The sequence below is a fragment of a genome (assembly GCF_019968985.1).
Source record: "MAG: Porospora cf. gigantea B chromosome Unknown PgB_NODE_39_length_58265_cov_127.33, whole genome shotgun sequence".
Lineage (NCBI taxonomy): Eukaryota > Apicomplexa > Conoidasida > Eugregarinorida > Porosporidae > Porospora > Porospora cf. gigantea B.
Window position 1 is genome coordinate 1 of NW_027178987.1, and position 24,100 is coordinate 24,100.

The 24,100-nt window shown below is 56.2% G+C and overlaps 13 protein-coding genes across 24 annotated transcripts; 6 read left to right on the plus strand and 7 right to left on the minus strand.

Moving 5' to 3' along the window:
* KVP17_005253 (uncharacterized protein) lies at positions 1 to 331 on the minus strand (the record flags this gene model as incomplete). Its single annotated transcript, XM_068515059.1, has 1 exon — positions 1 to 331. A coding segment is annotated over one exon (331 nt), but the record flags the coding sequence as incomplete, so codon positions are not given.
* A 92-nt stretch (positions 332 to 423) lies between these two features.
* Positions 424 to 2,069, minus strand: KVP17_002183 (uncharacterized protein; the record flags this gene model as incomplete). Of its 2 annotated transcripts, XM_068518218.1 has the most annotated exons (3): positions 424 to 1,941; positions 1,970 to 2,035; positions 2,064 to 2,069. In XM_068518218.1, 3 exons carry the CDS (start codon positions 2,067 to 2,069, stop codon positions 424 to 426), a joined length of 1,590 nt encoding a protein of 529 aa, XP_068374661.1. The 2 variants fall into 2 exon arrangements, with proteins under 2 accessions (XP_068374661.1, XP_068374662.1); XM_068518219.1 differs by lacking the exons at positions 1,970 to 2,035; positions 2,064 to 2,069 and having other exon boundaries at positions 424 to 1,923.
* An 815-nt stretch (positions 2,070 to 2,884) lies between these two features.
* Positions 2,885 to 6,845, plus strand: KVP17_002187 (uncharacterized protein; the record flags this gene model as incomplete). 3 transcript variants are annotated; one of them, XM_068518226.1, is made up of 3 exons in its annotated part: positions 2,885 to 2,932; positions 2,960 to 6,180; positions 6,209 to 6,845. In XM_068518226.1, 3 exons carry the CDS (start codon positions 2,885 to 2,887, stop codon positions 6,843 to 6,845), a joined length of 3,906 nt encoding a protein of 1,301 aa, XP_068374669.1. The 3 variants fall into 3 exon arrangements, with proteins under 3 accessions (XP_068374669.1, XP_068374667.1, XP_068374668.1); XM_068518224.1 differs by lacking the exon at positions 6,209 to 6,845 and having other exon boundaries at positions 2,960 to 6,184; XM_068518225.1 differs by lacking the exons at positions 2,885 to 2,932; positions 2,960 to 6,180 and having other exon boundaries at positions 6,225 to 6,845.
* A 59-nt stretch (positions 6,846 to 6,904) lies between these two features.
* On the plus strand, positions 6,905 to 9,839 carry KVP17_002181 (uncharacterized protein; the record flags this gene model as incomplete). 4 transcript variants are annotated; one of them, XM_068518215.1, is made up of 6 exons in its annotated part: positions 6,905 to 7,100; positions 7,128 to 8,373; positions 8,400 to 8,738; positions 8,765 to 9,208; positions 9,237 to 9,639; positions 9,687 to 9,839. In XM_068518215.1, 6 exons carry the CDS (start codon positions 6,905 to 6,907, stop codon positions 9,837 to 9,839), a joined length of 2,781 nt encoding a protein of 926 aa, XP_068374658.1. The 4 variants fall into 4 exon arrangements, with proteins under 4 accessions (XP_068374658.1, XP_068374659.1, XP_068374657.1 ...); XM_068518216.1 differs by lacking the exons at positions 7,128 to 8,373; positions 8,400 to 8,738; positions 8,765 to 9,208; positions 9,237 to 9,639; positions 9,687 to 9,839 and having other exon boundaries at positions 6,905 to 7,108; XM_068518214.1 differs by lacking the exons at positions 6,905 to 7,100; positions 8,400 to 8,738; positions 8,765 to 9,208; positions 9,237 to 9,639; positions 9,687 to 9,839 and having other exon boundaries at positions 7,133 to 8,377.
* A 3-nt stretch (positions 9,840 to 9,842) lies between these two features.
* Positions 9,843 to 10,271, minus strand: KVP17_002200 (uncharacterized protein; the record flags this gene model as incomplete). The annotated part of the gene is made up of 1 exon (XM_068518249.1): positions 9,843 to 10,271. One exon carries the CDS (start codon positions 10,269 to 10,271, stop codon positions 9,843 to 9,845), a length of 429 nt encoding a protein of 142 aa, XP_068374692.1.
* Positions 10,272 to 10,334: 63 nt separating this feature from the next.
* KVP17_002190 (uncharacterized protein) lies at positions 10,335 to 12,638 on the plus strand (the record flags this gene model as incomplete). The annotated part of the gene is made up of 1 exon (XM_068518233.1): positions 10,335 to 12,638. The coding sequence occupies one exon, from the start codon at positions 10,335 to 10,337 to the stop codon at positions 12,636 to 12,638; it is 2,304 nt and encodes a 767-aa protein (XP_068374676.1).
* A 1,169-nt stretch (positions 12,639 to 13,807) lies between these two features.
* KVP17_002192 (uncharacterized protein) lies at positions 13,808 to 15,673 on the plus strand (the record flags this gene model as incomplete). The annotated part of the gene is made up of 1 exon (XM_068518237.1): positions 13,808 to 15,673. The coding sequence occupies one exon, from the start codon at positions 13,808 to 13,810 to the stop codon at positions 15,671 to 15,673; it is 1,866 nt and encodes a 621-aa protein (XP_068374680.1).
* A 43-nt stretch (positions 15,674 to 15,716) lies between these two features.
* Positions 15,717 to 16,079, plus strand: KVP17_002194 (uncharacterized protein; the record flags this gene model as incomplete). The annotated part of the gene is made up of 1 exon (XM_068518242.1): positions 15,717 to 16,079. The coding sequence occupies one exon, from the start codon at positions 15,717 to 15,719 to the stop codon at positions 16,077 to 16,079; it is 363 nt and encodes a 120-aa protein (XP_068374685.1).
* A 156-nt stretch (positions 16,080 to 16,235) lies between these two features.
* KVP17_002188 (uncharacterized protein) lies at positions 16,236 to 17,669 on the minus strand (the record flags this gene model as incomplete). Of its 3 annotated transcripts, XM_068518227.1 has the most annotated exons (5): positions 16,236 to 16,341; positions 16,368 to 16,709; positions 16,736 to 16,943; positions 16,972 to 17,080; positions 17,127 to 17,669. In XM_068518227.1, 5 exons carry the CDS (start codon positions 17,667 to 17,669, stop codon positions 16,236 to 16,238), a joined length of 1,308 nt encoding a protein of 435 aa, XP_068374670.1. The 3 variants fall into 3 exon arrangements, with proteins under 3 accessions (XP_068374670.1, XP_068374672.1, XP_068374671.1); XM_068518229.1 differs by lacking the exons at positions 16,236 to 16,341; positions 16,736 to 16,943; positions 16,972 to 17,080; positions 17,127 to 17,669 and having other exon boundaries at positions 16,364 to 16,588; XM_068518228.1 differs by lacking the exons at positions 16,236 to 16,341; positions 16,368 to 16,709; positions 16,736 to 16,943; positions 16,972 to 17,080 and having other exon boundaries at positions 17,115 to 17,669.
* Positions 17,670 to 17,820: 151 nt separating this feature from the next.
* Positions 17,821 to 19,716, plus strand: KVP17_002197 (uncharacterized protein; the record flags this gene model as incomplete). Its single annotated transcript, XM_068518245.1, has 1 exon — positions 17,821 to 19,716. One exon carries the CDS (start codon positions 17,821 to 17,823, stop codon positions 19,714 to 19,716), a length of 1,896 nt encoding a protein of 631 aa, XP_068374688.1.
* A 2-nt stretch (positions 19,717 to 19,718) lies between these two features.
* Positions 19,719 to 21,000, minus strand: KVP17_002207 (uncharacterized protein; the record flags this gene model as incomplete). 2 transcript variants are annotated; one of them, XM_068518262.1, is made up of 4 exons in its annotated part: positions 19,719 to 19,784; positions 19,844 to 20,504; positions 20,533 to 20,679; positions 20,708 to 21,000. In XM_068518262.1, 4 exons carry the CDS (start codon positions 20,998 to 21,000, stop codon positions 19,719 to 19,721), a joined length of 1,167 nt encoding a protein of 388 aa, XP_068374705.1. The 2 variants fall into 2 exon arrangements, with proteins under 2 accessions (XP_068374705.1, XP_068374704.1); XM_068518261.1 differs by lacking the exon at positions 19,719 to 19,784 and having other exon boundaries at positions 20,451 to 20,679.
* A 30-nt stretch (positions 21,001 to 21,030) lies between these two features.
* On the minus strand, positions 21,031 to 22,274 carry KVP17_002203 (uncharacterized protein; the record flags this gene model as incomplete). 3 transcript variants are annotated; one of them, XM_068518254.1, is made up of 2 exons in its annotated part: positions 21,031 to 21,331; positions 21,358 to 22,274. In XM_068518254.1, 2 exons carry the CDS (start codon positions 22,272 to 22,274, stop codon positions 21,031 to 21,033), a joined length of 1,218 nt encoding a protein of 405 aa, XP_068374697.1. The 3 variants fall into 3 exon arrangements, with proteins under 3 accessions (XP_068374697.1, XP_068374699.1, XP_068374698.1); XM_068518256.1 differs by lacking the exon at positions 21,358 to 22,274 and having other exon boundaries at positions 21,031 to 21,324; XM_068518255.1 differs by lacking the exon at positions 21,031 to 21,331 and having other exon boundaries at positions 21,354 to 22,274.
* A 57-nt stretch (positions 22,275 to 22,331) lies between these two features.
* Positions 22,332 to 24,008, minus strand: KVP17_002180 (uncharacterized protein; the record flags this gene model as incomplete). Its single annotated transcript, XM_068518212.1, has 1 exon — positions 22,332 to 24,008. The coding sequence occupies one exon, from the start codon at positions 24,006 to 24,008 to the stop codon at positions 22,332 to 22,334; it is 1,677 nt and encodes a 558-aa protein (XP_068374655.1).
* Positions 24,009 to 24,100: the final 92 nt, after the last annotated feature.

Consider the following 24,100-nt stretch of genomic DNA (forward strand, 5'->3'; position numbering starts at 1 on the left):
TCTTGAGAGGAGGGGCCTCCTCGCTGTCGCTGTCGTCAACGGGGCGCTTCTTGGGAGATTCATCAGAGGACTCGGAGTCGGAAGAATCGGCCTTCACCTTCTTTACCGGAGTCTTTTTGGGCTTCTCGGACTCAGATGCCTCAGAGGAAGAGCTGTCCTTCTTGGTAGACTTCTTTGACTTAGATGTCTTCTTTACGGCAGTCGTCTTGCTGGGCTTGGCGTCGGTGGAGCACGAGGAGGTATCCTTCTTCGTGACCTTGGAAGCTACCTTCTTAGCTGCCTTCTTGGAGACGGGAGCATCTGAAGACGAGTTGCTTGAGGAGGCGGGCATTGAGGGGAAATTGCTAATTATATTTCTGAGGCAGTATCAATTGTTCATTTGAGGTAGTGCGAACAATCTCTACAAGTTTAGACATTAGCACATCAGTAGCCTTCACGTCTTCTCGGGGCGCAACGAATGATTTCGTCACAGCGAATTAGCATCTCGGCGGCTTCCGTTGCAGCGCAAATCTGGGCAAGCTTCGACTTGAAAGCCTCGAGGACACCCATGGCCTGCATGTCGCCGGGCTGTCCATTCGTGATGTCGGCACCCATCTGGTGCTGCCCTTGATGGTGAAGGGCACGAAGCCGCGAAACAACATCGGCGCTGTCGTAACCGCCATTGTCAAGCAGAATAGTAGGTATCTGTCGGAGAGCCCGGGCTACAGCCTCGATGGCCAAGGACTTCTTGCCCTCAATCTGGCGAGCTCGACAGTCCACAGCTTCCGCCATGGCCATCTCGGCTGCTCCACCTCCGAGAACAAACCGATTTCCAACCTGGCTGAGTACGGCCAACGCGTCGTGCAAAGACCTTTCGGCCTCGTCCAACAAATGCTGGTTGGAACCCCGAATAACTATGGAGCACGCCTCGTTACGCTTGCAACCCGAGAACCGTAACACCTTGTCCTCGCCGATAATGATCTCCTCGATACGTTGACACTCGCCGATCGATACGCTACCGGCATCGTCGAAGGTAGACACCACATCGCCGCCCAACACCTTCGATAGACGCTCGATGCCGTCAAAGTCAGCATGCTCAATGGCTAGCACGCCGCCTTCGCGCAGAAGTTGATCCGGATAGTTGTAGATAAGCTGCCTGTTCACGAACACGTTAATGTCGTGCTTCAAGATCTTATCCACCTTCTGCTTGTGCTTCTCCCTTTCAGCAGCTTCGATTGCCGCTACCGCGTCGAAGGAATCGACTTTCACTTGAGCTCCGTAAATCTTAATCTTGTCAGCATCCATGCTGGTGTTGGCGATGAGCACGCGGCAGTTTTCCACTACCTTGGGGTGTCCTGTGCTGAGCTTTTTCTCGAGAATAAAGCCCTCATCCAGGTAGGAGTCGTGCAGAGATCCTCCGACCTTCTTGATGACCTGGATGAGGTCGAGGTTGCTGTCGCCTCGAAGTCGAAGCACAGCGTCCACCGCGAGCTCCGAAAACAGCTCCTTCTCCATATTGAGCAGCTTCGACGACAGTGTAGTTCTCGCAAGATTCAACAAATGGCTCCGTAGCGAAGCCTCATCCGAGACGAACGCCGCCTGCTCCAGCGCTTCGCGAGCCGAATCGAGCGCCTCGCGAAGCCCAGCACAGACAATCTGCGGGTGCACCTTCTGATCCACGAGCTTCTCAGCCTCTCTGAGGATCTCTGCTGCCAGTACAACGACACCGGTGGTGCCGTCGCCGACCACCTTATCCTGCGTTCGGGAGAGGTCCACCAAAATCTGGGCAGCTGGGTTGTCCAGCCAGATCTTGCTCAGAATGGTCGCGCCGTCGTTGGTGACGACTGCTTTGTCACGAGCGGCTCCTTCAGTGCCGAAAGGAACCAAGATCTTGTCCTGTCCCTTGGGACCCAAGGTGGTCTTTATCATGTCTCCCACAGCCATAGCGCCGACGAAGTATTGCTGTGTGACATCCCTGCCACGCCCTCACCAGCCTGGCGTTCTCGCCTCGCTCCTCTTGCGCGCCCTCTTTGAGTACTTGTTGGTTCAGAAGTCCCTGCATCAGTCATCGGTGAGGCCCTCACCGCCATCCTGCAATTGCGTATTTTCTTTATCATGCCATGCTCAAAGTGCGCTGAGAAACTTTCCAAGCTAATAACACCTGCGCCACACGAGGGATCCGCCAAAAGGGTGGGCGGCAATAGACTGATTGACAAGATATCGCAGAAAGACAAGTGAGTTTAAGGACCAAATCAAAACAGGCTTCAAAGCGCAGGACACGTCTGCAAGGTCTGCGGAGTGTCCTTACACGTGAGTGGTAGGTATTGCCCTCAATGCGCCCACAAAAAAGGAAGGTGCGCCTTGTGTGGAAAGAAAGTCTTCAACACAAGCAGGCACAAGATGAGTCTGGTGTAGCGATCGATCGCAACAGTCACAAGAAAAGCCTGGTGTATGCTTTGCAACCGCTGAAGAGATACATCCATTCGGTTGACGTTTTTTTTTTGTTCGAACAGCACGCATAGCATTTAGTTGTACTTGTGGAATCCAATAGCCAGAGCTCTCTCTCTGAAGCACTGACGGCACATCATGAGGCCGTAGGTCCTGATGAGACCGTGTCGGTTTCCGCACACTCTGCTGGGAAAACATTAGACGGTTGAGGGATGCACCACTTACCAGCACCTAGAGCCAGGTCCGTAGTTCCTCGGGTGAGTGTTCTGCGTGTAGCCCATGCTGCTGTCTGGCGATGCCACCGAAAACGGGGATTTAAGTAGCCGTTTTGTCCCGTCTTCAGAGGTATGCTGCTTCTTTTGTTTTCATTCATTTACATGTAGTATCTTCACGCATCCAAATGTAACTACACTTCCACTGTACAGCTTTGCTGGAATTCCGCAATATCCTCTCTGTGATGACTTACTTTTACTTCTCAACGACGCTGCCGAGTCACGCAGTCAAGGTGAGACTACCAGGGCGCCATCACTAGAGTTGTTGCGGGCTGTTCAGAGGTCGAAGACAACGACCGCCCAACGCCAGCGGTGTCGTGCCTCCGCACACCCTGGTCGTCGGTCGACCCCACAGATTGGATTTTATTCCAGTAAACGCTGATGACACGCTAGACTTCGCTGGGGAACGTCACGTTGAGATTCCAGGAGACATCGTAGCCGTCAAAAGCTTCGTCCCGCCGCTTGCGTGCGTGAGGACAGTGACTAGTGAGAAGTTCAGGGCGGTGGAGGAGGGGGTGCTGGTTTTGACTGAGGAGCACGACATCATCCTTCTCGGCGTTCACAGGGAAACAGGGAGCGTGGCTGCTGTGTTCAAGACCAGTCTACGCGACCCAGCAGGCGTGGCGTTGGACGGCCGCCCGAAAATTGAAGTGGACTCCCACTGTCGGTGTTTGGCTGTACACATCTACGAGGGCTCCCTCCTCTTTCTCTACACTAGTCCCAACAAAGCGAAGCCTATGGGACTGGAGATTCAACGGTGCCCCTTCGTATTCCGCCCCAGCCAACTGCGGCTTCTGGACTTCGGTTTCGTGCAAATTCCGGTGTCGACACCCTCCTTGGTGGACCTGTGTCAGAGAGCTCCATCATCTCGACAGAGACAAGAGAACGACCCTCGTAGCCATGCAGATGCGCGAGACTTTCTAGATTTTCTGGACCACCCTCCAGTGCTGGTATGCCTTACGGAGGCTCCGAATCGCATGGCAGCCCATCCACTACGCACGCTCGTTCTTCTGGCAGTACAGGACAACGACGAGGCACAGCCCGTGCGACTGCCTTGGCTAGCAAAGACTCTGAACATCCCAAGCGACATATACCAGTTGGCGCTGCCCACCGCAGAGCAATTCATGTCCTCATCTCAGAGCGTTCTACCAGACGGAACTGTGGGAAACCCAGGTATCCAGTCCCTGCAGAACCGAGACCGGCACTATACAGCTCTGGAAGACTTGCTGGTGGTCATGGGGGTCGGCAGTGGGCGCATGGTTATGGTCAACCTGCTCCCATCCTGGATACAACGGCACCTCAAGAACGTCGAGCCCGAGAAGCCACAGAAAGGCGACATCAGAGAGCTGGGCTTTCTAGACCAGATATCCGCAGTGCTGCCTATCGGAGGCCTAAACTGGCTGATCGGTACCCAAGACGCCATGCTCTTCCACCTCTCAGTTAAAGTCGTCGATAGCAAATGCAGCTTGGAACTCGAAGTGCTGCCGACTCCCTCTGGCGAAACTGACGGAGTCCTTCACCAGCCATTAGGCCTTTCGCCCGTCAGCTGCTTGTCAGGACTGAACAGCGGCACCTCTCTGCGATTCTTCCTTGGTAGCCACCTGGCTTCGAGCCAAGTCCTCTCTTACCGCAAGCGTGGTGATGAGGCTCTCGGATGTCGCTTCGAGATCATGCAGGTTATCGAGCACCTCGGGCCATGTTTGGACGTGCTGGCTGCCGACATCGAGAGCACCGGTACCCCCCAACTGATGGTGAGCACTGGAATCGGCGACAATGGGTCAGTTCGGGCAATCCGGGGCGCTCTACGCCTTCACCGACTGCACGAATTGGAGGTAGCCGGTCTCCTGAACATCTTCTCGGTCTCCCGAGGGCTAACACTATTCAGCAAGACCTACGCGAGTGTGCTGTTCCTGACAATTGCCTCAGGTCGTACTTTCCTCGTGCAGGTGGCCCGTGTTACCCCAGATAACGGGCCGGAGATCCGGATCAGCGGCCTAGATTGCAGCTGCTTCTGCCAGTCGGAAGAAACCTTGGCCGTCGCCAGCTCCGACGACTACATTCTGCAGGTCCTGAGAGGGAAGGTGCTGCTTGTCCGTGTGGAGGACGAGTCGTTCATCCCTCTTACGCCCTTTGTTCCCCCTACCCGCATTTCCTTGGCTGCGGAGTGGGAGAAGGGCGTTATACTGGCTCTCTCTGGCCAGCGTATTCTGCCGGTGTACTTTGGCGATGGAGCGCTTCATGCGGGCAAGCCTTTGGAGGCCCCATTCGATGTGCACTGTATGCAGGTCTCCGGTTGCTATCTCTCCGCGGCTTGTTTCGAGTCCAATCAGGTGGCTGTTTGGCGGCTGCCGATGTTGGATGCACCTTGGCAACCGGCCTTGCTCGAGTTTTCATTGGAGACGGCCCTGTCGGACAGACTCACGTCGCTCACGAGTCCTCTTGCCATTACAGGGGTGTACTTGGACATCGATAGTGGTTCAATCCAAGGGAACCACTTTCTATTAGTATCCACTGCAGAAGGCGTTCTTTTTTACGCACCACTCTCCGACTGCGAGTGTCGTCTCGTTCCTGGCGCGTTCCAGAGAACCCCTCTGGGAACCTCGCCTATAAAGGTTGCGCGCATCCACGTCGCGCGTGATAAAAGGGGATCTGTGGTGTGCGCACCTGCCCTTCTTGTTACAGGTGATGTTCCCACAGTGCTGTTTTCCGAATCTGCAGGACAACTTTCTCAGTGCGTCCTTTCTACAACCGAGGCCATACGGCTGGTCAACTGTTTACAGGTTGATGTGGACCAATACCTCCTTGTATGGACTGGCCACTCCCAACGGCTGACTTTCTCAACCATAGATATGCTCCAGCGGCTACACATGCAGACTGCAATGGTCGGCTTCACTCCTGACAAGCTAGCGCAGCACGAATCCTCGCGCTCTCTGCTGGTTTGCGGGGTTCGTGAAGCCGGTCCGGATGATTCGGAGTCCTCTGGAGGCAATTGCCTTCTTGCCTTGGACTTCCCGACCAAGACCACACAAGCGGCATTCAACCTCCCGGCACCTGAAACGCCCAGCGCCATCTTGACGTTGACGGTGCCTGTCCACAAGCTGACAGGGGGGAGTCTGGACCCAGAGGATACCGTGGAAATCGTTGTGCTAGGGTGCACCTACGCCTTCTCCGATCCCACTACCAGCCAAAAGGGCAATGTCCGCATTCTACGTTACTTCCCAGACGTTCCTGCTCACTTCAGCGTGCTGCATGAGGCTCAAGTGGACGGCGCTGTGTACGCCTTGTGTGCTACAGATGACTTCACCTTGGTTGTTGGATACGGCAACAAGCTCCGCTTGTTTTCGCTCACTCTGGAGCCGCTGGTAACGTCAACGTGCTACACCCAAGTGCTATGTCTGGCTCAATCCAACGGCAACATCGCCGTGGGCGACATGCTCCGCTCTGTGGGAGTGCTACGCACCCTGTCTAGCAATTTGGCCGAGTGAGTGGCGAGGGCACCCCCCATGCAGTCTCCCCCGGCCTAATATGTCTCTCGAAGAGGTGGCTCGCGATCCATGCAGCGCATGCTGCCTGGCGCTAGCCTTCTCCGACGACGACACGTTGCTATTCGCAGACGAGTACAAAAACGTCTTTGTGCTGCGGAACAGGTTCAATGTCGCAGAGAGCGTCGAGGAGAGGTCTAAACTGCAGACAATCGGCATGTTTCATGTGGGGTACCAGGTCAACCGGCTTCTGGCTCTGGATGTGACAGCTGAGACCAGCCAAGAAGCGGACTTTCCGGGGATTCTCATCGGAAGGAGACGCGTGTGCTGGGTCAGCGCCGAGGGCGCCATGGGAGTGTTTCTCACGATTCCTCGAGAGACCGACTTCATGCAGCTCACGTTGTTGCAGGAGTCCCTGGCGTCTGTCCTTGCCCCAGTCGCAGATTTGTCACGTCGCAAGTGGAGAGGGGCTCGCCAAGAAGTGAGGCAATTTTCTCAGCAAGGGATCGTAGATGGCGATTTTCTCGAAAAGATTCTGGATCTGCCTCCGCAGACCGTGGCAAATCTGTGGACCATTGTACAGGCGTCTCCGCTGAACACGTTCCCGTCCATGGAGGCGATCATTGTTGAAGTGGAACGCCTGCGAACCGAACACTCGCGGTGATCTATGTACCTAAGGCTCAAACTTTTTTTCATCTGTTGAAACTTTGTTTAAATTTAACAATGTTCGAGTTCGAAGATGCTACAGGCGTCAGAGTGAATTTCCCAGTAGAGCCTTACGACTGCCAAAAACAATTCGTCCACCACGTATTACGCGCTCTGATAAGCGGCACCTGCGCCGCTCTGGAGTCTCCTACGGGTACAGGAAAGACTCTCAGTCTCGTCTGCGCGGCCCTGGCTTGGCAGAGGGCGGCTCGAGGTGGGTGACGATGTTCAACCCAATCAGCGGGGATGCCCATGGCTGGACCCTCCCCCGTCATGGCGGCAGACCCCTTCGACGCCTGCCTCGAGTTGAGCACACATGGTGATGACTCCCGCTTGATGGGCGAGCCGATGCCAAGTCCACCCTCCTCCGAGGCTCGGCCTCTGCAGAGCGTAGGGAGAGTCATTTACACCAGCAGAACCCACACACAGCTCCGACAAGTCTGCCGCGAAGTGAAGCGAGCCGGTTACGCTGTACGTTGCGTCACCATGGGCTCGCGCGAGCAGTACTGCGTGAATCAGCAAGTTCGTAGTGCCAAGGAAAAAAACGCGGCTTGTCGACGACTCCTTGGGGGAAGAGGGTGCCCCTTCAATGTGGACATCAAAGGCCACCACGCGGCCATCACGGCTGAGTGCCTGGATGTCGAGGAGCTTCACCATGCATCGGCCTTTCGGTGCTACGCTGCTGGCGGCCAGCAGGTGCAGGTTCGACCTTTCTGTCCATACTTCTTTGCTAAGGAGGCGGCGGCGCAGGCGGATGTTGTTCTTATGCCCTACAACTACCTCCTGCAGCCTGAATTGCGTGCAGCCTTCGACGTCGATGGGTTGCTGCAGGGCGCCGTGGTCGTCGTGGATGAGGGGCATAATCTCTCTGGCAGCGCCGAGGAGGCCGCGTCCTTCTCACTGTCGGCGGAGCAGCTCGACGAGACGTGCGCCGCGCTGCGCGTCGTGATGAGTCTGATTCAGGCTTCCAACAAGAAGCGCACCGTTAACGGCACTCAAGTCGCGGAGCTGCTACTTCAGCCGATAGCAGCTATATCCAGCGCCCTCAAAACCTGGACGCCGCAGTCGATGACGATTCAACTCGCCAGCGGCGAGGCGTTGCTTCCACTGGACTACTCGCTATCCGTGATCCACGAGCCGCATTCGGTGTTCGCTGGTGATTGTGTGCTGAGGCTCATCCAAGCTGCTGGCTGGACCCTGCCCAGTGTTTCCCAAGGACGCCTTCGGCAGCTGCTGCAGCGCGTGAGGGAGCTGGTCGAGGACAGTGAGGACGTGGACCAGCAGGCACTCGTGGTGGAGAGTCTACAGAGTCTGCAGGTCCTTCTCAACCTCCTCTTCCTCACCACGGAACTGTACACCGCCGGCATGAAGGTGGTGCTCCGCTGGACGGAAACCCGTCCTCGGCGCGCCTCGCTGCTGCAGTCCTCCAGGGCGAGTGCTTGTCCGCGAATGGACGTCTACTGCCTAACGGGGGCCGTGGCGGTGCTGTGAGGTCGGGCTTGGGCGGACACAGCGACCTGCTCCGCGAGATTCGCTCACTGGTTGTGGCGTCGGGAACTCTGTCGTTCGAAACGCTTCAAGAGGATCTATTCGCTGGTCGCCGAAAGATAGATGTTACGTTCCAAGGTTCACATATCCTTGAACCGGACCATTTGGCTGTGCTAACCCTCGCCCAGGGCCGTGATGGCTACCAGATTCTCGGGTCGAGAACTCACGTCTGTCGACACCTCCAGCAGCACTACAACAACGTAGGGCGGCTGCTGGAGGCCATCGCCACCAAACTAATCGACAAGAGCTTTGGTGTCTTGGTCTTCTTCTCTTCCTACTCCCAGATGACGGAGGGTATCGAACAGTAAGCAGTCAGAAGACTCACCACAGACTCCTCGCCGCGCGGTTCATCAGTTCGCGCAAGGTGGGCAACATGCCTGTCCTCGTCGAAGCCAGGAAGTCTCTGGGTTTGGCCACGCAAGTCCACGAGGTCAGGGATGCTGCTCACCTCTTAACAGATCTTCGTCGCTGCCTCACGACTGCCTCTGCATTCGTGTTCTGCGTGATTCGGGGTTTGCTCAGCGAAGGGACTGATTTCGTAGGAGACCTGGCTAGGGGCGTCGTTGTGCTTGGGGTGCCCTATCCCAACTTAATGAGCACCAAGGTTCACCTAAAGCGCCAACAGCCACATGGAGAGGCATGGTACGATCAGCAAGCCATCCAAGCAGTGAACCAGGCGGTAGGTCGGATAATACGGTCGCGGGAGGATTTCGGGTTCGTCATTCTTGCTGACTCGCGTTACGAGAGCGCTCGGTACTCTCGGCGACTGTCAGAGTGGATTCGACGATGCATCAAAAGGCAGGCAGCCAGGCGCCTTCCTAGTCAGACTTCCTTCTCCAGACCTGGGAAATAGCCTCGATACGGTGCTAGGCTTTTCGAATAGCTCTAACCAGACTTGCGCATCCGAAAAATGTGAAAACCAGGCAGCGCCTGCGCCTCGTCTGCGGGGGTTCAAGTTCGCCTGTCCGGAGCAGGTGACCCTGAAATCGTCGGCCACACCGGCGACGCTTCCTCCGCCAACGGAGTCGGGAGCTCCGAAGAGGGCGGTGCATCGACCTGTGAACCACCCACTTTTCCAGGCGCAACCTGACAGGTCGACACAAGCGCTTGGCGTCGTCGAGTCCGAGTTCAAATCATTGCAAACCGCAGTCCAGGACCTCCGAGTCACCACCGTGGCCCTGTGGACGTTACACCTCTTAGTGACAGTAAGTATAGCAGAGGTTGGTCATAGACACGTTCCGGAGTAACTCAGCGTCGCAGCATCGACTGTTTCTTCCAGACTGTGTTCGAGACTGCACATGATCTACGGCAGGCCACCACACTCTGTTTGCAATTCACAGAGATTTGCATTCCGGAGGGCGCTCTCCGGCACTACGCTCACCGAAGCATTGCGAAATTTCAGTAACAGTTACGACTTGTCAAATGTAATGCGCTTCGTGAATCCACATGCCTTACAAGACATAACCACAGCAAGGTCCCGCCTCACTGGAGGCCGCATGAGCCTAGCTGCTTGTATGGCGCCTCCATATCGCCCCCGCGGCATGCGGCGCTTCAGCGTTGCCTCAGCCTTCGGAGCTGACGATTGGCGGTAGATCACGGCGCAGAAAACAGAGGCTCCCGGCACCCACGGCACCAAACAAGACTTGCAGAAGCTCCGCTTCGTCTCTGGCGTCACCCGTAACGTGTGCTTCTCCCGAACCAGCTTACTTTGTCCTTGCAGATAGCGGGCCATGTTAGGGTGTCGCTCTGCCAGCTTGAATGACGCCTGGTGGAGATAACTGACTTGACGCCAGAGCCGTTGGTCCTTCGTTTGCTTGCGTTTCAGTTTGCCAGACATCGAGCCCCACAAAAATCATATATCACTAAGCGCTGATAAAGTAATTGGCATATTCTCTAATCAATGGCAGGAATTGATATGAATTTCCCTCAGTACGAGGAGACTCCCAAGATTCACTTGCCCTCTGGAACGCCTGGAGCCGTGCTGGTTGACACTGAGGCCTTTATCAAGAAGGAGTTTACTCCTTATGACGGCGAGGCTGATTTTCTTGCCGGACCAACTGATCGCAGTCTAAAGATTTGGGAGAAGTGCATGGAGCTTCTGACCAAAGAACAGAAGGTCGGTGTCATCGACGTTGATATCCACACCCCTTCTACCATTAACGGTTTCGAGCCTGGCTACATCGACAAGGAGAACGAGGTCGTTGTTGGACTTCAGGCTGACTCCCTTCTCAAGAGAACCATCAAGCCTAAAGGCGGCTGGCGCACTGTCGAGGGTGCTCTCAAGTCGTACGGTTTCGACTTCGACCCTGCCATCAAGGAGATTTATACCAAGCACGTCCGTACTCACAATACCGCTGTGTTCTCTGCCTACACTGCGGACATGCGCGCTGCCAGGAGCAACCATCTATTGACTGGCCTCCCTGACGCGTACGCTCGCGGCCGCATCATTGGCGACTACAGGCGAATCGCACTCTACGGTGTGGACTATTTGATCCAGGCCAAGCAGGCAGACTTTAAGTTCTATTCGAAGCACTCCGATGAGGCTTCAATCCAACTTCGCGCTGAGATTACTCAGCAGATTGATGGACTAAAGGAGTTGGTTGCCATGGGCATGCGTCATGGGTTCAACATGTCCAAGCCCGCCACCAACTTCAGGGAGGCTTGCCAATGGGTTTACTTTGGCTACCTCGGTGCCATCAAGGACCAGGATGGAGCCGCCATGTCCGTTGGACGCATCGATGCTTTCCTCGACGTCTTCGCCGAGAGAGACCTTGCCGCAGGCGTAACGGAGTCTGAGATCCAGGAAGTCGTCGACGACATGGTCATGAAGATGCGAGTTGTCAGGCACCTGAGGACTCCGGCATACAACGAACTGTTCTCTGGAGATCCCACTTGGGTTACCTGCTCCATCGGAGGATCCTTCGAGAAGAAGGATGGCAGTATGCAGCATATGGTCACGAAGACCACTTTCAGATTCTTGCAGACTTTGAGGAACCTTGGCTGCTCCCCCGAGCCTAACCTCACTGTCCTCTGGGCTAACTGCATGCCAAAGGCTTTCAAGGAGTTCGCCTCCCAGATCTCCATCGACACCAGTTCCATTCAGTACGAGAACGACGACCTTATGCGTCCTCGTTTCGGGTCGGACTACGGCATCGCCTGCTGCGTCTCCGCCATGCAGATCGGCAAGCACATGCAGTACTTCGGTGCCAGGTGCAACCTTCCTAAGCTCTTGCTCTATGTCCTGAACGGCGGAAGGGATGAGATCACTGGCAAACTGGTCATTCCGTTCTTGGCCGAGCTCCCTGCTGTGCAGGAGCCGCTGGTTTTCGAGGAGATCTTCGGTCGCTACGTTAAGGCCCAAGAGTGGTTGGCCGAGCTGTACGTGAACACAATGAACGTGATTCACTACTCCCACGACCTTTACAACTACGAGGCCCTGGAGCTTGCTCTTCACGACACCAATGTGCACCGTCTTATGGCTTTTGGCGTCGCGGGCATCTCTGTGTTGGCTGATTCCATGTCAGCCATTAAGTACGCGGAGGTCACCCCTGTCCGTAACGAGCAGGGCATTACCACGGACTTCCAGATCAATGGAGAGTTCCCCATGTACGGAAACGACGACGACCGCGTCGACGACTTCGCTGTTTGGGGGTTGAAGTCCTTCCACTCTGAGCTGAGCAAGACACCCACTTACAGGAACGCTCAGCACACGCTCTCCGTGCTGACCATCACGTCCAACGTGGTCTACGGCAAAGCCACCGGCTCCACTCCCTGTGGCCGCAAAATGGGCGCTCCCTTCGGACCTGGTGCCAACCCGCTGCACGGCCGAGACTGCACTGGAGCACTGGCCTCACTTTCTACTGTTGCTAAGCTGCCCTACAATGCTTGTTTGGATGGCATCTCCAACACCTTTTCCATGGTGCCCACTCTTCTTGGGCGCCGCGAGCATACCGGCTCTCGAAAGACCAATCTCAGCACTCTTATTGACGGTTACTTCGGCAAGAACGCTCACCACCTCAACGTGAACGTCCTTAACCGCGACATGTTGCTCGACGCGCAGGTGCACCCTGAGAAGTACCCTCAGCTGACCATCCGTGTCTCCGGGTACGCTGTCCACTTCGTCAAGCTTACCCGTGAGCAACAGGAGGACGTTCTTGCGCGCACTATGCACTTCGGCATGAACTCTAAGAACGGAGAAGAGTAAATAAAATGATACGATTTCGAAACGTCTTTTTGATGAAATTTGAGAAAGGTAATTTGGCATGCATACGCAAAACGCATTGAAATCTCCGAAAAAGGGCGTAATTAGTAGTCATGCCTCGTGATAGGTGAGAATTGGGCGGTCTGCGTTACAGAATCGGGTGTCTGGACGCCGATAGAGATCGGTCATCGTCGAAGGAACGCTATGCGGCATTCAACCCTTTTGATCATCTGCCCAAGGCTCCTTTGGACGGTGATGTAGGTGCGACGGCTACGTTATTCACACAGTACCCAATAACCGCCACTACGGGAGCGCTCCGAGGTGCGCTTGTCTCATCCCGCCCGCCACTCCCACCTGCTTCGTGGCCGTCAGCGCCTGCTACCACCATCACGTCGACCAACCACCCGCGGTTTCCGCCTTATACGATGCCTACCCGCAGTCCTGCACACTCCGTATCGCGTCCTGTGTCGATCAGGCCTTGGACGCCCAGCGTTCTATCCGAGCGTCCTCTGGACCCCCGGACGCAAAAGGCGGTTGCTCGGCCTCACCTGCCTCAACCCGGTGCTCGACTGCGTCCTGTTGGGGTCGACTTTCCGGCTTCGGCACCCAGGGCGCCTAGGAGAGCCGTTGGCAGCTTCGGCTTCGTGGGGTCCGCCTCTCCAGGTTCAAATCTGGGCTCGATGTTGCCTGCAGGAGCGCCCCGGCAGACACATGTGGCCAAACTGAGTGCATCAATGCTGCCATCCCAGTTCACCGGAGCGTCCAGACTGCCAACACACGTCCCCGCCCCCCTTCACAGACCTACCTCTGAGGGAGCCTTCGTACGGCCTGTGGCGTCTGCGCCGAGACCACTGCTCTTCCCTGCCCCTCGACTTTCAGAGCCGAGACCTCACTCTTCCTCGCAGAGGCCACCGGTGACCACAAGTCCCAAATGGTATGCTCCGCAAACGTCCAGGATCCAACCATCGTACACCTCCACACAGGTGCCCTTGGATGGTAGCCGGGCTCAGCCATCGTACACCTCCACACAGGTGCCCTTGGATGGTGATCAGTCTCAGCCATTGTACACATCCACACAGGTACCGTTGGATGGAGCTTGGAGCAGTACGAGGTATAATATTCCCTCCAACGCTTCATGGACCGCGGACCGCCAGAGTTTGAATTCCGCGACGATGCCGAGATCTGGGAACTCCCTACTGCGTAATGGTATGGTTGATTTCCCGCCTAAGGCAAATCCAAGACCTGATCCGAATTCATCTGCTACTGAGTCGAACGACTTTGTGCAGTCTTATTTGAGAGCCGAACCACAAGAGGCTGTGCAGGTGGAGCCCTCCTGTTTCCCAGCGCAGTCGCAGATTACTGCCAGCGCATTTCCCAAGCCGTCACCCCTCATTCGTGAGGCTGGCCTCCCCACCACCTTGCTGACTCCCTCAACTGGAGATTACCTCTCCCCAGAAGGGCGCTCGGGACCAACCTTTGTCTTGGCTCCCGGTGGTCAGGAAGAATTCGTGGAGCATATGGAACCACTTCGACAGCCACGGATGTCCTCATCTGTATCGATGGAGATGCCTACGGATAGGCGGGTTCCTGTGACGCATGTAGAGGTGGCAGAGACCTTCCAGTACGAATCGTCAGCGCATCCCTACCAGTACGAGCCGTCCACTGAGCCCTACCAGTACGAGTCGTCAGCGCAGGCCTACCAGTACCAGCCGTCCGCTGAGACCTACCAGTACCAGCCGTCCGCTGAGACCTACCAGTACGAGCCGTCAGCGCAGGCCTGCCAGTACGAGCCGTCCACTGAGCCCTACCAGTACGAGGCGTCCGCTGAGACCTACCAGTACGAGGCGTCCACTGAGCCCTACCAGTACGAGGCGTCCGCTGAGACCTACCAGCACGGGCTGGACGCCGATGACGCGGAGCACCCCTTCGAGCATCTGGAGCTGCAGCCGCCGGTGGAATTTCATTGCCTGCAGATGTCCAATTCTATCCATAGGGAGACGCATTCCGCTGATAGCCACCAATACGACACGTCTGTCGGACCCAGCGAGATGTTGGCGCAGGAGCTCTGGTGCCCATCACCTATGCACTCTCGGCCTGCGCTAGTGTCACCATCGGACACACCAGATTTCGGCCCGCTCGGTGTCCTAGGTGGCCTTTGCCATCAAGCAGCGGACACGGACCTCCCGAAGAGAAACGAGTCAGTACCTGCCACTGCACAGCTGTTCATTTCGCCGCACCTGGGTGCCACTCGGCCCACCCGTCTATTCAGTGAGCCAGCGGCCGAAACCAGCCACGACTTTGTGACGGCCTCAGCACCAGTAGCGGGCAGCGCGCTGGTTAAGGACGTCTCCAGCGACGCAGTCGACGAGATGGACATCGTGTTCCCGCTGGACCCTGTGCGTCCTGAGGATCAGTCCGAGTTTTCCTCACAGGAAAATGGGGAGAGACGGTCCTCGGAAGATCGAAAAGATCGAGTCGAGACCCCGCTTACGTTCCACGTTCAGCAAACGGGTTCCAGCACCTTCGCAGCCTTGGGGGAGCAGTTCGTTGACGGACTCCCTCCAATGGCAAAATTCCTGGCAGCGTCTGAGTTCGTCCCTATGGATTCTATGGAATACCCACCTGCTGATGGATCAGACTCGCCGAGGGAACCGCTATTTGACGAGCCCAGCCCCAGAGCCGCCTGGAACACCTACGACGATCCCAGCCCCATTGCCGTCTGGAACACCACCTATGACGAGCAACTCGAGAACACCTGGAAGCACGAGGTCTACGAGGAGGTGAGTGATACGGCAACCCGCCAACCCGAGTGCATGTTTCCCATGGACAGCCTCCCTCTGAACCAGCAACTGAGCGGTTCCAGCGACTACTCGGATGCTGTCATTTTCCACGACGATGTCGAGGACATAACCACATTCATCCGAGAGAATCCTGCAGGCCGCTTCATGGGTCGGGCAGACGAAGACTCAGACGACTTCGGCAATGTGTCTGCCAGCAATTCTGCCGGTGATATGTCAGCTGACAATGTGTCTGTATGATGGGTGATCAAAGTTCAGTGTCAACGATAAGCACATATTAACCATGCAGGGGCCGCTGAGCCGAGTGGCCCGACCCTATCAGAGCGAGCCCAAAAAACCTGAGGGGCCTTCCGTGTACACTCGGGCAGCCGATATCATACTCGACGTCAAGGCTTTGAGCAGGCCCAGCAAGGCGCAGTTGGAGCGCTGCTGTAACGGTTTACAGCGCGTCATGGCTGAGATGGCACCGCATGAACCTCTTCAGGACGAGCTCTCTCGAGTACACCACGACCTGCGGCTTCGTTTGGAGACGCTAACTCGATCGGCAGCTGCAGCACCGACCTTCGTGACGCCAGCTCGACCGGCAACACCAAAGCTGTCAGGAGAGGCGGTGCTCTGGTTTAATCGGAAACTGTTCGTGGACTAAGCCTCCCAGTGAACGAATGCATAAATCTGCGCACGACAGATGGGGCAGTTGTGCTGATGGAGCTGTAGTACGCAGCTACTGCACATGCTGCAGTGGCGGCAGGGTAGTATGATGGTATCTCTGGGTGAGGCCATGCAGATTAAGCAGTCCCCTTCCTCAAAACCAAAAAAAGGCAGCAGTTTCTGAATGTTCCACGTTTTCGGTACCCACGTAGCCCGTCCTGCTTCCCTCGTCTGTGTAGAACACGTCGCAGATATTGAACCTATAAATTACGCTCCCAGCCCTCACTTTGTCGCTTCTGCATCCGCGTTGAAGCACACCACCATTTGCATTCCCAACTCGTCCGGCACGACGACCGCGACGAAACTGTAGGTGTCGGGAGAAGAGGGCGGCAGCGCACGCACCACCTCCTTCAGCTGCACGGTGTTCTCTCCTTCCGCCAGGCGCGTCTCCCAGAGAGGCTCGGGAGCCGTCATTGGCATCATCTCCACTGTTGTCTCCGCAGGCATATCGTTCCAGTTGCTATCTAAACACTCAGGGACGGCGGGTACTGAGAAGCACCACCGGCGAACCTCACGATGGGGAACCGCGCCATACACAACCAGGCTCCCCGAGCCAGAGCACACAAGCCTGTATCGAGTCGAGAACCATCTCACGAGAGGGTGTGATCGTTACTCGGGCCAAGCGGGGTCATGAGGCATGCGCTGGGGCAGTCTAGCAGTTTCAACGGCCGCTTGGGCGCCGGCTGCTTCAATTTGAGAAACTCCATCTGGTGATAAGGTACCAAAACCTGCAGAAACTCCGAAAACGGCGCAAGTCGCGGGACGAAAAGACGTCTAGAGGTCTGCAGCGACAATAGCTGGTCTGAATCCGTTATGAAAGCAGACCTCACACAGTATCGACTTTAGAGTAGAGCTTAGACTGATGAATGCGGGAACGCAAAGAAGAAGTATGAGGCAATTCAACGAGGCTGCCGACAAGGCATACGTCAGCACCACCATCTACCTATTGCAGATATTGTCTCAAAGTTTCTCTCTATTGACCCACGAAATGGCATACTATCTCGTCCTTGCGGTGCAACTGCCACTCTATAGGCTTGACCTTAAGGGTTCTGATGCGCTTGTCGACGTCGCGAATTACAAGGCACAGACTAGACCCGTGGCTGCACCCGTTAAGAACAACGGCCTTTCCGTCGAACGCACGCGATCGACCTTCAACCTTCACAAAAACTCCCGACGAATGGCCAGTAGCAGCCTCAAAAACTTCGCCGAACCCTCCAGGACCCTTCAAGACCACCTCCAGTACTTCACCTGATCGGACCTTGTTCCGTTTTTCTTTTCGTGGCGGCTGCTCCGCCTCGGGCCTCTGCCTCTTGCGGCTTGACTCCTCGGCGTACTCCACGGTGACCTCCGTGCTGCCCTCATCATCAATGACTGGGCCCTTCACGAAGTTCCAGTACAGAGCATTGTTCGGCATGCCCTTACGACTCTGTTCAGTGTATATCTTCTTGGATCCCTTTACCTCGCCGAGACCACCTCGCTTGCCTCTGGCCAAGTTCGCTTTGACGGTCTTCTCGTGGTACTTGTCCATACCTTTCACGAAATCACTAATTCGACCTCACCCCTGACCGACTGTTGTTCGGCACTGCACACGTCCACAACACACCCATACACACCATACGACTCCAATCGCTCACACTACCTACTGGCTCCTTGTGGAATCCCCCCTTTTGGCGTTAGTAATGTCGGCTAGGCTACTTGTAGGGCCTGTTCTGGGCGCAGTCACGGCCCGCTCGGCACGCATTCTGCTCGAGACCGACCGAGATTGCCATGTGGAGGTGCAGCTGCTGTCAACAGGCCATCAGTCCAGGCACCGAGCTCGTCTCAGAGCTTGTGTGCCAAAGGCGGTCATCGTCGACGGCCTAGGTCCCGAGACCGAGTACACTGCATATTGCATCCAACTGGGTTGGAGGTGCAGGTTCACTACAACTGGTCCTGAGGGGCCTTGCTCTCTGGTGCCGGTCTCCTGTGCCTCACTGCTGAGCGATAGAGCCGTCAGAGAGATACAGGAGATGCACGTGCGTGTCCCAACCTCGCTGCTTCACTTAGATGCACCCATCAATCTCCATGAATCCGTCGACATCGACAGGATGTTCGCTCGCAGGGCACCGCAATCTGCGGCCGCGCACTCAGCACGGCTCGCAGCCGTCCTCACGGCCAACCCTGGAATTTCCACCCTGGCTCAGCTGTGCTCTGCTTTCTGCCAGGTCCACCAAACATCGTCGTGCCTCATCGCGGACCTTCGCCGTATAATGCAGGGTGCCGTTCGGTTTGCCTTGTCCCGCAGTGCGTCCAGCAAGCTCTACAGCAGACTGCCCAGCGAGTTCCTGGCGGGGTATCAGCCCGGGACCGAGCCCATGCCGGTCGGTCTTATGTGGCGCCGCGTCCTAAACATGTACTTGGGCCAACTGTGTGCTGACGGCGTTCTCATTCGAGGGTCTCTGGCTGTGGCCAGGTCATCCACAGACGCATTCTGTGCCGCTCTCACTCCAACCGTGACCACACTGTTGACCATGTCTACAGAGGTACCCCAACAGTGGAGATTGTCCCAGAGAGGTCGCCTCTGCCTCTGTCTGTCGACAGGGACTTCTGACTCGTCCATAGATGTCCGCAGTGGACGGCAGTGGTCCCATGTACTAGTAGCCTCCGCCAGACTGCTATGGACTACGTTCTACCACCAGTCGAATTCTGTGCAGCAGCACAAGCGGGAAAGGTTTGAGTCCAACCTGAAGCCAGAATTACGTTTTACCAATCTGGCTGAGAAGTCGGACCCAGCCTGCGGCAGTTTCACCCAACTAGTTAAGTCATTTCCATTCGGTTTCGCTGCTCGAGGCGACCGATATATTCGATGCCAGGAAACAGTCGACGAGAAAACCATCGTGAACGCGCTCCCCACCGACGACAAGGAGTCGACATATTGTTTTCAGAGACGAGTTAGGTCTCAGTCCAGCTCTGCGGGTATGGACAGTGGAATCCTCGGGGAGAGCGCCATTGAGGATATCGCCCACGAGGCAGATCAGGTGGCATGGAGCCATACCAATCACCAAGCTTCAGAGCCGCAACTGAGAGTCCCCTTAACCCCTGTGTCACTCGGCTCCAATAGCTCTCCTAGATTCCCCTCTCTCCTTGGGGGGGAGAGCGCCATTGAGGATATCGTCCGCGAGGCAGATCAGGTGGCATGGAGCCATACCAATCACCAAGCCGCTGAGCCGCAAATGAGAGTCCCCTTAACCCCTGTGTCACTCGGCTCCAATAGCTCTCCTAGATTCCCCTCTCTCCTTGGAGGGGAGAGCGCCATTGAGGATATCGTCCGCGAGGCAGATCAGGTGGCATGGAGCCATACCAATCACCAAGCTTCAGAGCCGCAAATGAGAGTCCCCTTAACCCCTGTGTCACTCGCCTCGAATGACACTCCTAGATTCCCCTCGTGGAGCTCTTTGGGATCCTCCAGCGAGAGCACCGCCGACGATGCGCTGTTCAGGAAGGCCTTTCTCACGCGGCGCCGGCCGTTGACCGCCCGCTCCCCGCTCAGAAGCAACCCTCTGGCTCTATCTCGTAATGTTGTCATTCAAATTTAATCTCAACCGACGTTCTCTCGGTCAATGAGCGCAACGTGCTGGTCGTAACTGTCTTTTGGTAGGTAGTGCTGTCGAGCTCGTCGTAGCCCTCTTCGTTCACGTAGTTGTTGCTCAACGCGAAGCCCACTCGCGAGCGCTCGGCGTCATAAACGCTGCAGTACTTGCGGAGAAGGTTGTCGCCTAAGAGGAATGGCCTGGCCAGACGACTAGCCTCATCTTTCCACCCCGAGTTCATAAACAGCAGTTCGTAGAATTCCGACACGGGGCTGGCGGACAGGTAGTCCTTGCCCGAGAGTCTCAGACGGCCTTCGGGGAGGAAGAAGACCACTTCGGGAGCCGTTTCCATCATTTCCTTAGGCACTATGTATCCTCCAAACGGGCTGATCATGTCCGCACCCAGGCGTCTGACCAGCGCATCGAAAAATACAGGTGGCAGGTAGCTGAGTGTGGAGCCTGTGTCCACGATGGCAGGCATCGGCGAGCCCGTGGAGATGTCTAGGTCTGCGATTTGGACGGAGTCGACGCCAATGTGCCAGAACCCATTTCCAGTTGAGTCACACCAAATCACAGGGGAGGCGTGGTCGTCCGTGTACCCTCCGAACGTAACCGTGGTCTCTTCTTTATCGTTCATCCCGAGAGTGAACTGAATGACAGGCTTGGCGCCCTGCTTGACCATTCCGTCGAGGGGAGCGGCGGTACGGCTCAAGTCCCCACGGCCCAAACCCAGAATCCCATCAAACGGAGCCATCAGCCAGGCCCTTGTGAACGACATGGTGGCCTGGCCCACTCTGAATAAGGACCTCGCCTGGGTCCCACTCGATAAAGGGGATCTTTCCGAAGCTCAGGTCACCAATGCTAACATACTCGGCGCCTAGCCGGCCTAGCACGGAGCCGCTCACGTATGCAATCTCGACGCTCTCGGCAGACCCGGTGAAGGTTTCTGTCTGGTGATATCTGTTGTGACTGCGTGACTGGGAAAGTCTTGGCTTACATTAAGCACGCGATTCGATAACACCGCGCACTGGGCACCCAGAGGTCCGCACTCCCCGTGTCATACACGACCGTAAAGGTCTGCCTGTTCGTGTCCTGGCCCATCGAGATCTCTCCGTAATATATCACGTTGTGGAAGTCCGTGATCTGGGTATCGTGCATCCCCTCCTGTGACGGGTGCCCTGCAAGCGTCATACTCGGTCGCATGAAGCCCGTCGAGATTATATGCCGTGTCAAAGGAACCGTCACCAAGCCCAGGAGCGGTTGCACCGCCAGGATCAGGGATGCCCACATGAAATACAGAATAGAGACGGTTGACGCATATCACGTGTCACACATCTCAGGCTTCAAGAGGTGCGAAACCAACTCCGTGTCCATCCGAGAAGAGAGCTCGAGTCTGGAGGGAGGATGACCCTCCAGACCCTCGACGTGGGCCGTATCGAACGTCCAGTCACGGGGAGGGCGCCCCGCGACCCAGTCCTCCCGACTGTACGTGCTGGTGTTTGTCCCCAGAGTCGAGACGACAGAGCCGCCACACCAGGCCGACAGAAGTCCGCTGATGGGTCCGTTTGCGAGCTTGACGCGAGGCTTGATGTGGCTCAAGGGCGACGCGGACATAAGTGTGCTGTGTTTGGGGTGCTCCAAGCTCACTTAAGTTCGACAGCGAGTCGTCTTCGAAACCCATTCATGTCGGTGGTCCCACCGCACAGAACGACATTTTCGACAGCACGGATTCGGGCATCAGCGGAGCACGCGAGCAGGCAGTCGAGAATCAGGTCCATCAGTGAGGGAGCGTCTGCCCGCAGCGCTTCCAGAGCAGCCACTAGCTCCGGGCTCCGCTCCTGCTCTAGGGTGAAGAGTGCGTCAGTTCCCTCTGTGCGCCAGGCAGCTGGCACCTCCGTCCCGTCTTCGTGTTGATACGCCTGGTCCGTCCGAAGAGAGGCGCCTGACGGCAAGTCGAAGGAGCAGTAGGTGCTTCTAACTTTAAAGTCCTCCCAGTCGAACGACGAGAAATTCTCAAACCTCGTCGCGTCAGCCTGGACCATTCGGTGCCGTAGAAGCGATGTAAGAGTCTTGCCACCGAATGTGGATGTTCGCAACGCGGAGAACACCGGGGAACCGGAAATCACAGGCAGGACTGAGCTTCCACCGTGACCTACCTTCACGACCAGTCCAGTGCTTAGTGTGGACCAGTACAGACTGGCGAGTTGTTTCGGCAGGAAATACACGGACCCCACCGCGTACTGCTCCGAGAAGAGAACGTTGAGCAGCGCTTGCCGAAGGGCGGTGGGACACATCACGTCTTCGACCAGCACGACCAGCCTGCCTGCGAGTTTGGAGAGCACGGCCCTAACCAGCTGAGCTCGAAGCAGACTCTCCAGCTCCGTCATCCACCGAGGGCAGGACTTCCCAATGTCCACGTGTTCAGTCGGCTCCGTCCACTCAACATCCAAAACGTCCACAATTCGGGTGGGTTCCGTCTGCCCTCCTAGGCCTATCTTGAAGAAGCCGTGGCCCACTTCAATCACAACGGGGGCGAGTTCGAGTATCTCCTCCTCAACTGACATACAGAATAGCCAAAATTGTCAGTGCCCACCATGGTCACGTTACTCACATTACACGATTCATGAACAGGTTTGGGTCTCACACTCATGGTGGTAAAGCGAAGGACTGCCGCCGAGGTAGTCCACAACTTGCCGAATTCGCGTGCGCAGCGAGTGGCTGGTCTGCCAGTAGAATGTGCGCCACAGAAGGGACGAGGACGCGCCTCCAAAGAGCTTCAAGGAGGGCGTGTGGATGATAGAGCTCTTCTCGCCGATATACGCCATCTGTCCACGGAACGCTGGCACGAAGACAGGAAGATCGGCGCCTGCTTTGTTGAAGGCGTGCGACAGGAAGCGTCCCGCTTGATTAGCATTTTGCGCAGTGGGAATTGGCGGTCTGTACTTGCTGTCGATGCGCTTGAGAAGGCCAGTGAACGCCTCCAGGGTCATATGATTCTGGGATTGCTCGTCATTCAAGTGGCAGCAAGACTCAGCAAGCTGCGGGAATCGCCAAGAACTCATGCTATCCTGCTGGGATTGGAGCCAAGCGGTCCCGGCTCCCGTTGAGCATTTATTCGCCTGATCATAGAGGTCTCCAGCGAAGTCAGACATCTTTTGCGGCTCAACGAACGCGCAGTCCCCAAGTGCGAATACTCCAGGCGCTCCCCGAAGCTGAAGACTTTGGTCCACGTGAAGCACAGGAGGTCGCACGTTATGCTGCGCCGGTATGCTCGACATGAGCTTCTTCGAAAGAGGTACTTGGCCGACGCCAGATGCCCAGATAAGCGTGCCGTACTCGACTTCAGAGGGCACACCCTTGCACTTGAGGTTCACAGTGCTGTCGGTGACCTTAGACACAACGCTGTTCAACTGGAGGTTGATACCGATCTTCTTGAAGTGGTCAACAGTGAACTCCTTCCCTTCAGGGAACGTGGGCAGTAGAGTCGGTGCCATCTCGATCACAGTCACCTTGGCAAACTTCCTAAGGCGTTCCAACTCATCCTTGCACACACTCTTGACAAGATCGTGAATCTCCGCGGCGGCCTCAACTCCGGTTGGCCCTCCGCCCACGATTACGAAGTGCAGAAGTCTTTTGATGGTCTCATCGCTTTGGCCTGGAAGAGAGGCAAGCGAAATCTGTCCAGCAACTCGCTTCTGGATTTTAATTGCATCGTCCAACTCCTTGAGGAAGTAGGCGTGTTCAGCTACCCCAGGAATTCCAAAGGTGTTAACGCCAGAGCCCACAGCATACACCAGGCGGTCGTAGGGCAAATCAAACTCCTCGCCGCCAGGGCCTTTGCAGTGAACACGCTTGCCCACAACATCGACATCTGCAACCAAAGCTTTCCTGTAGTTCATCTGCTTCTTTCCAAACCGGGTAAGGAATGTGTCGATTGGCTCTTTCACCGAGTTACCTCCCAGGGCGCCTCCAGCAACGCTGGGTAGCAAAGGGTTGCAAGTGAAATAAGGTCGCGGAGAAACCACAGTGACGTCATACTTTGACACGTCGATGTTCTTCAGAAACCGTACGGATGCCCACCCAGTGCCCACAACGATCACCTTCTCTTTTTCTCCGCTAGGAGTAACTAGAGGGTTCACGATTTTGCGGATTTGGTTGGTCAGCCGCGACCCGTTGGAGTTCCAGTTGAACGGTGCCGCCGGTGCACTGAAGAGGTCTCGCCCTTCGAAGCATTCGACGCGCACGCTGCTCTGCACATTCTGAATAGCTCTGGGGAGGGTTCGTAGGAGCGACGACATTGATATACTGGGAATTTTATGGGGTCAACCCACCTTTTATGTATTACAACTCTGGGGAGGGTTCATAGGAGCGACGACATTGATATACTGGG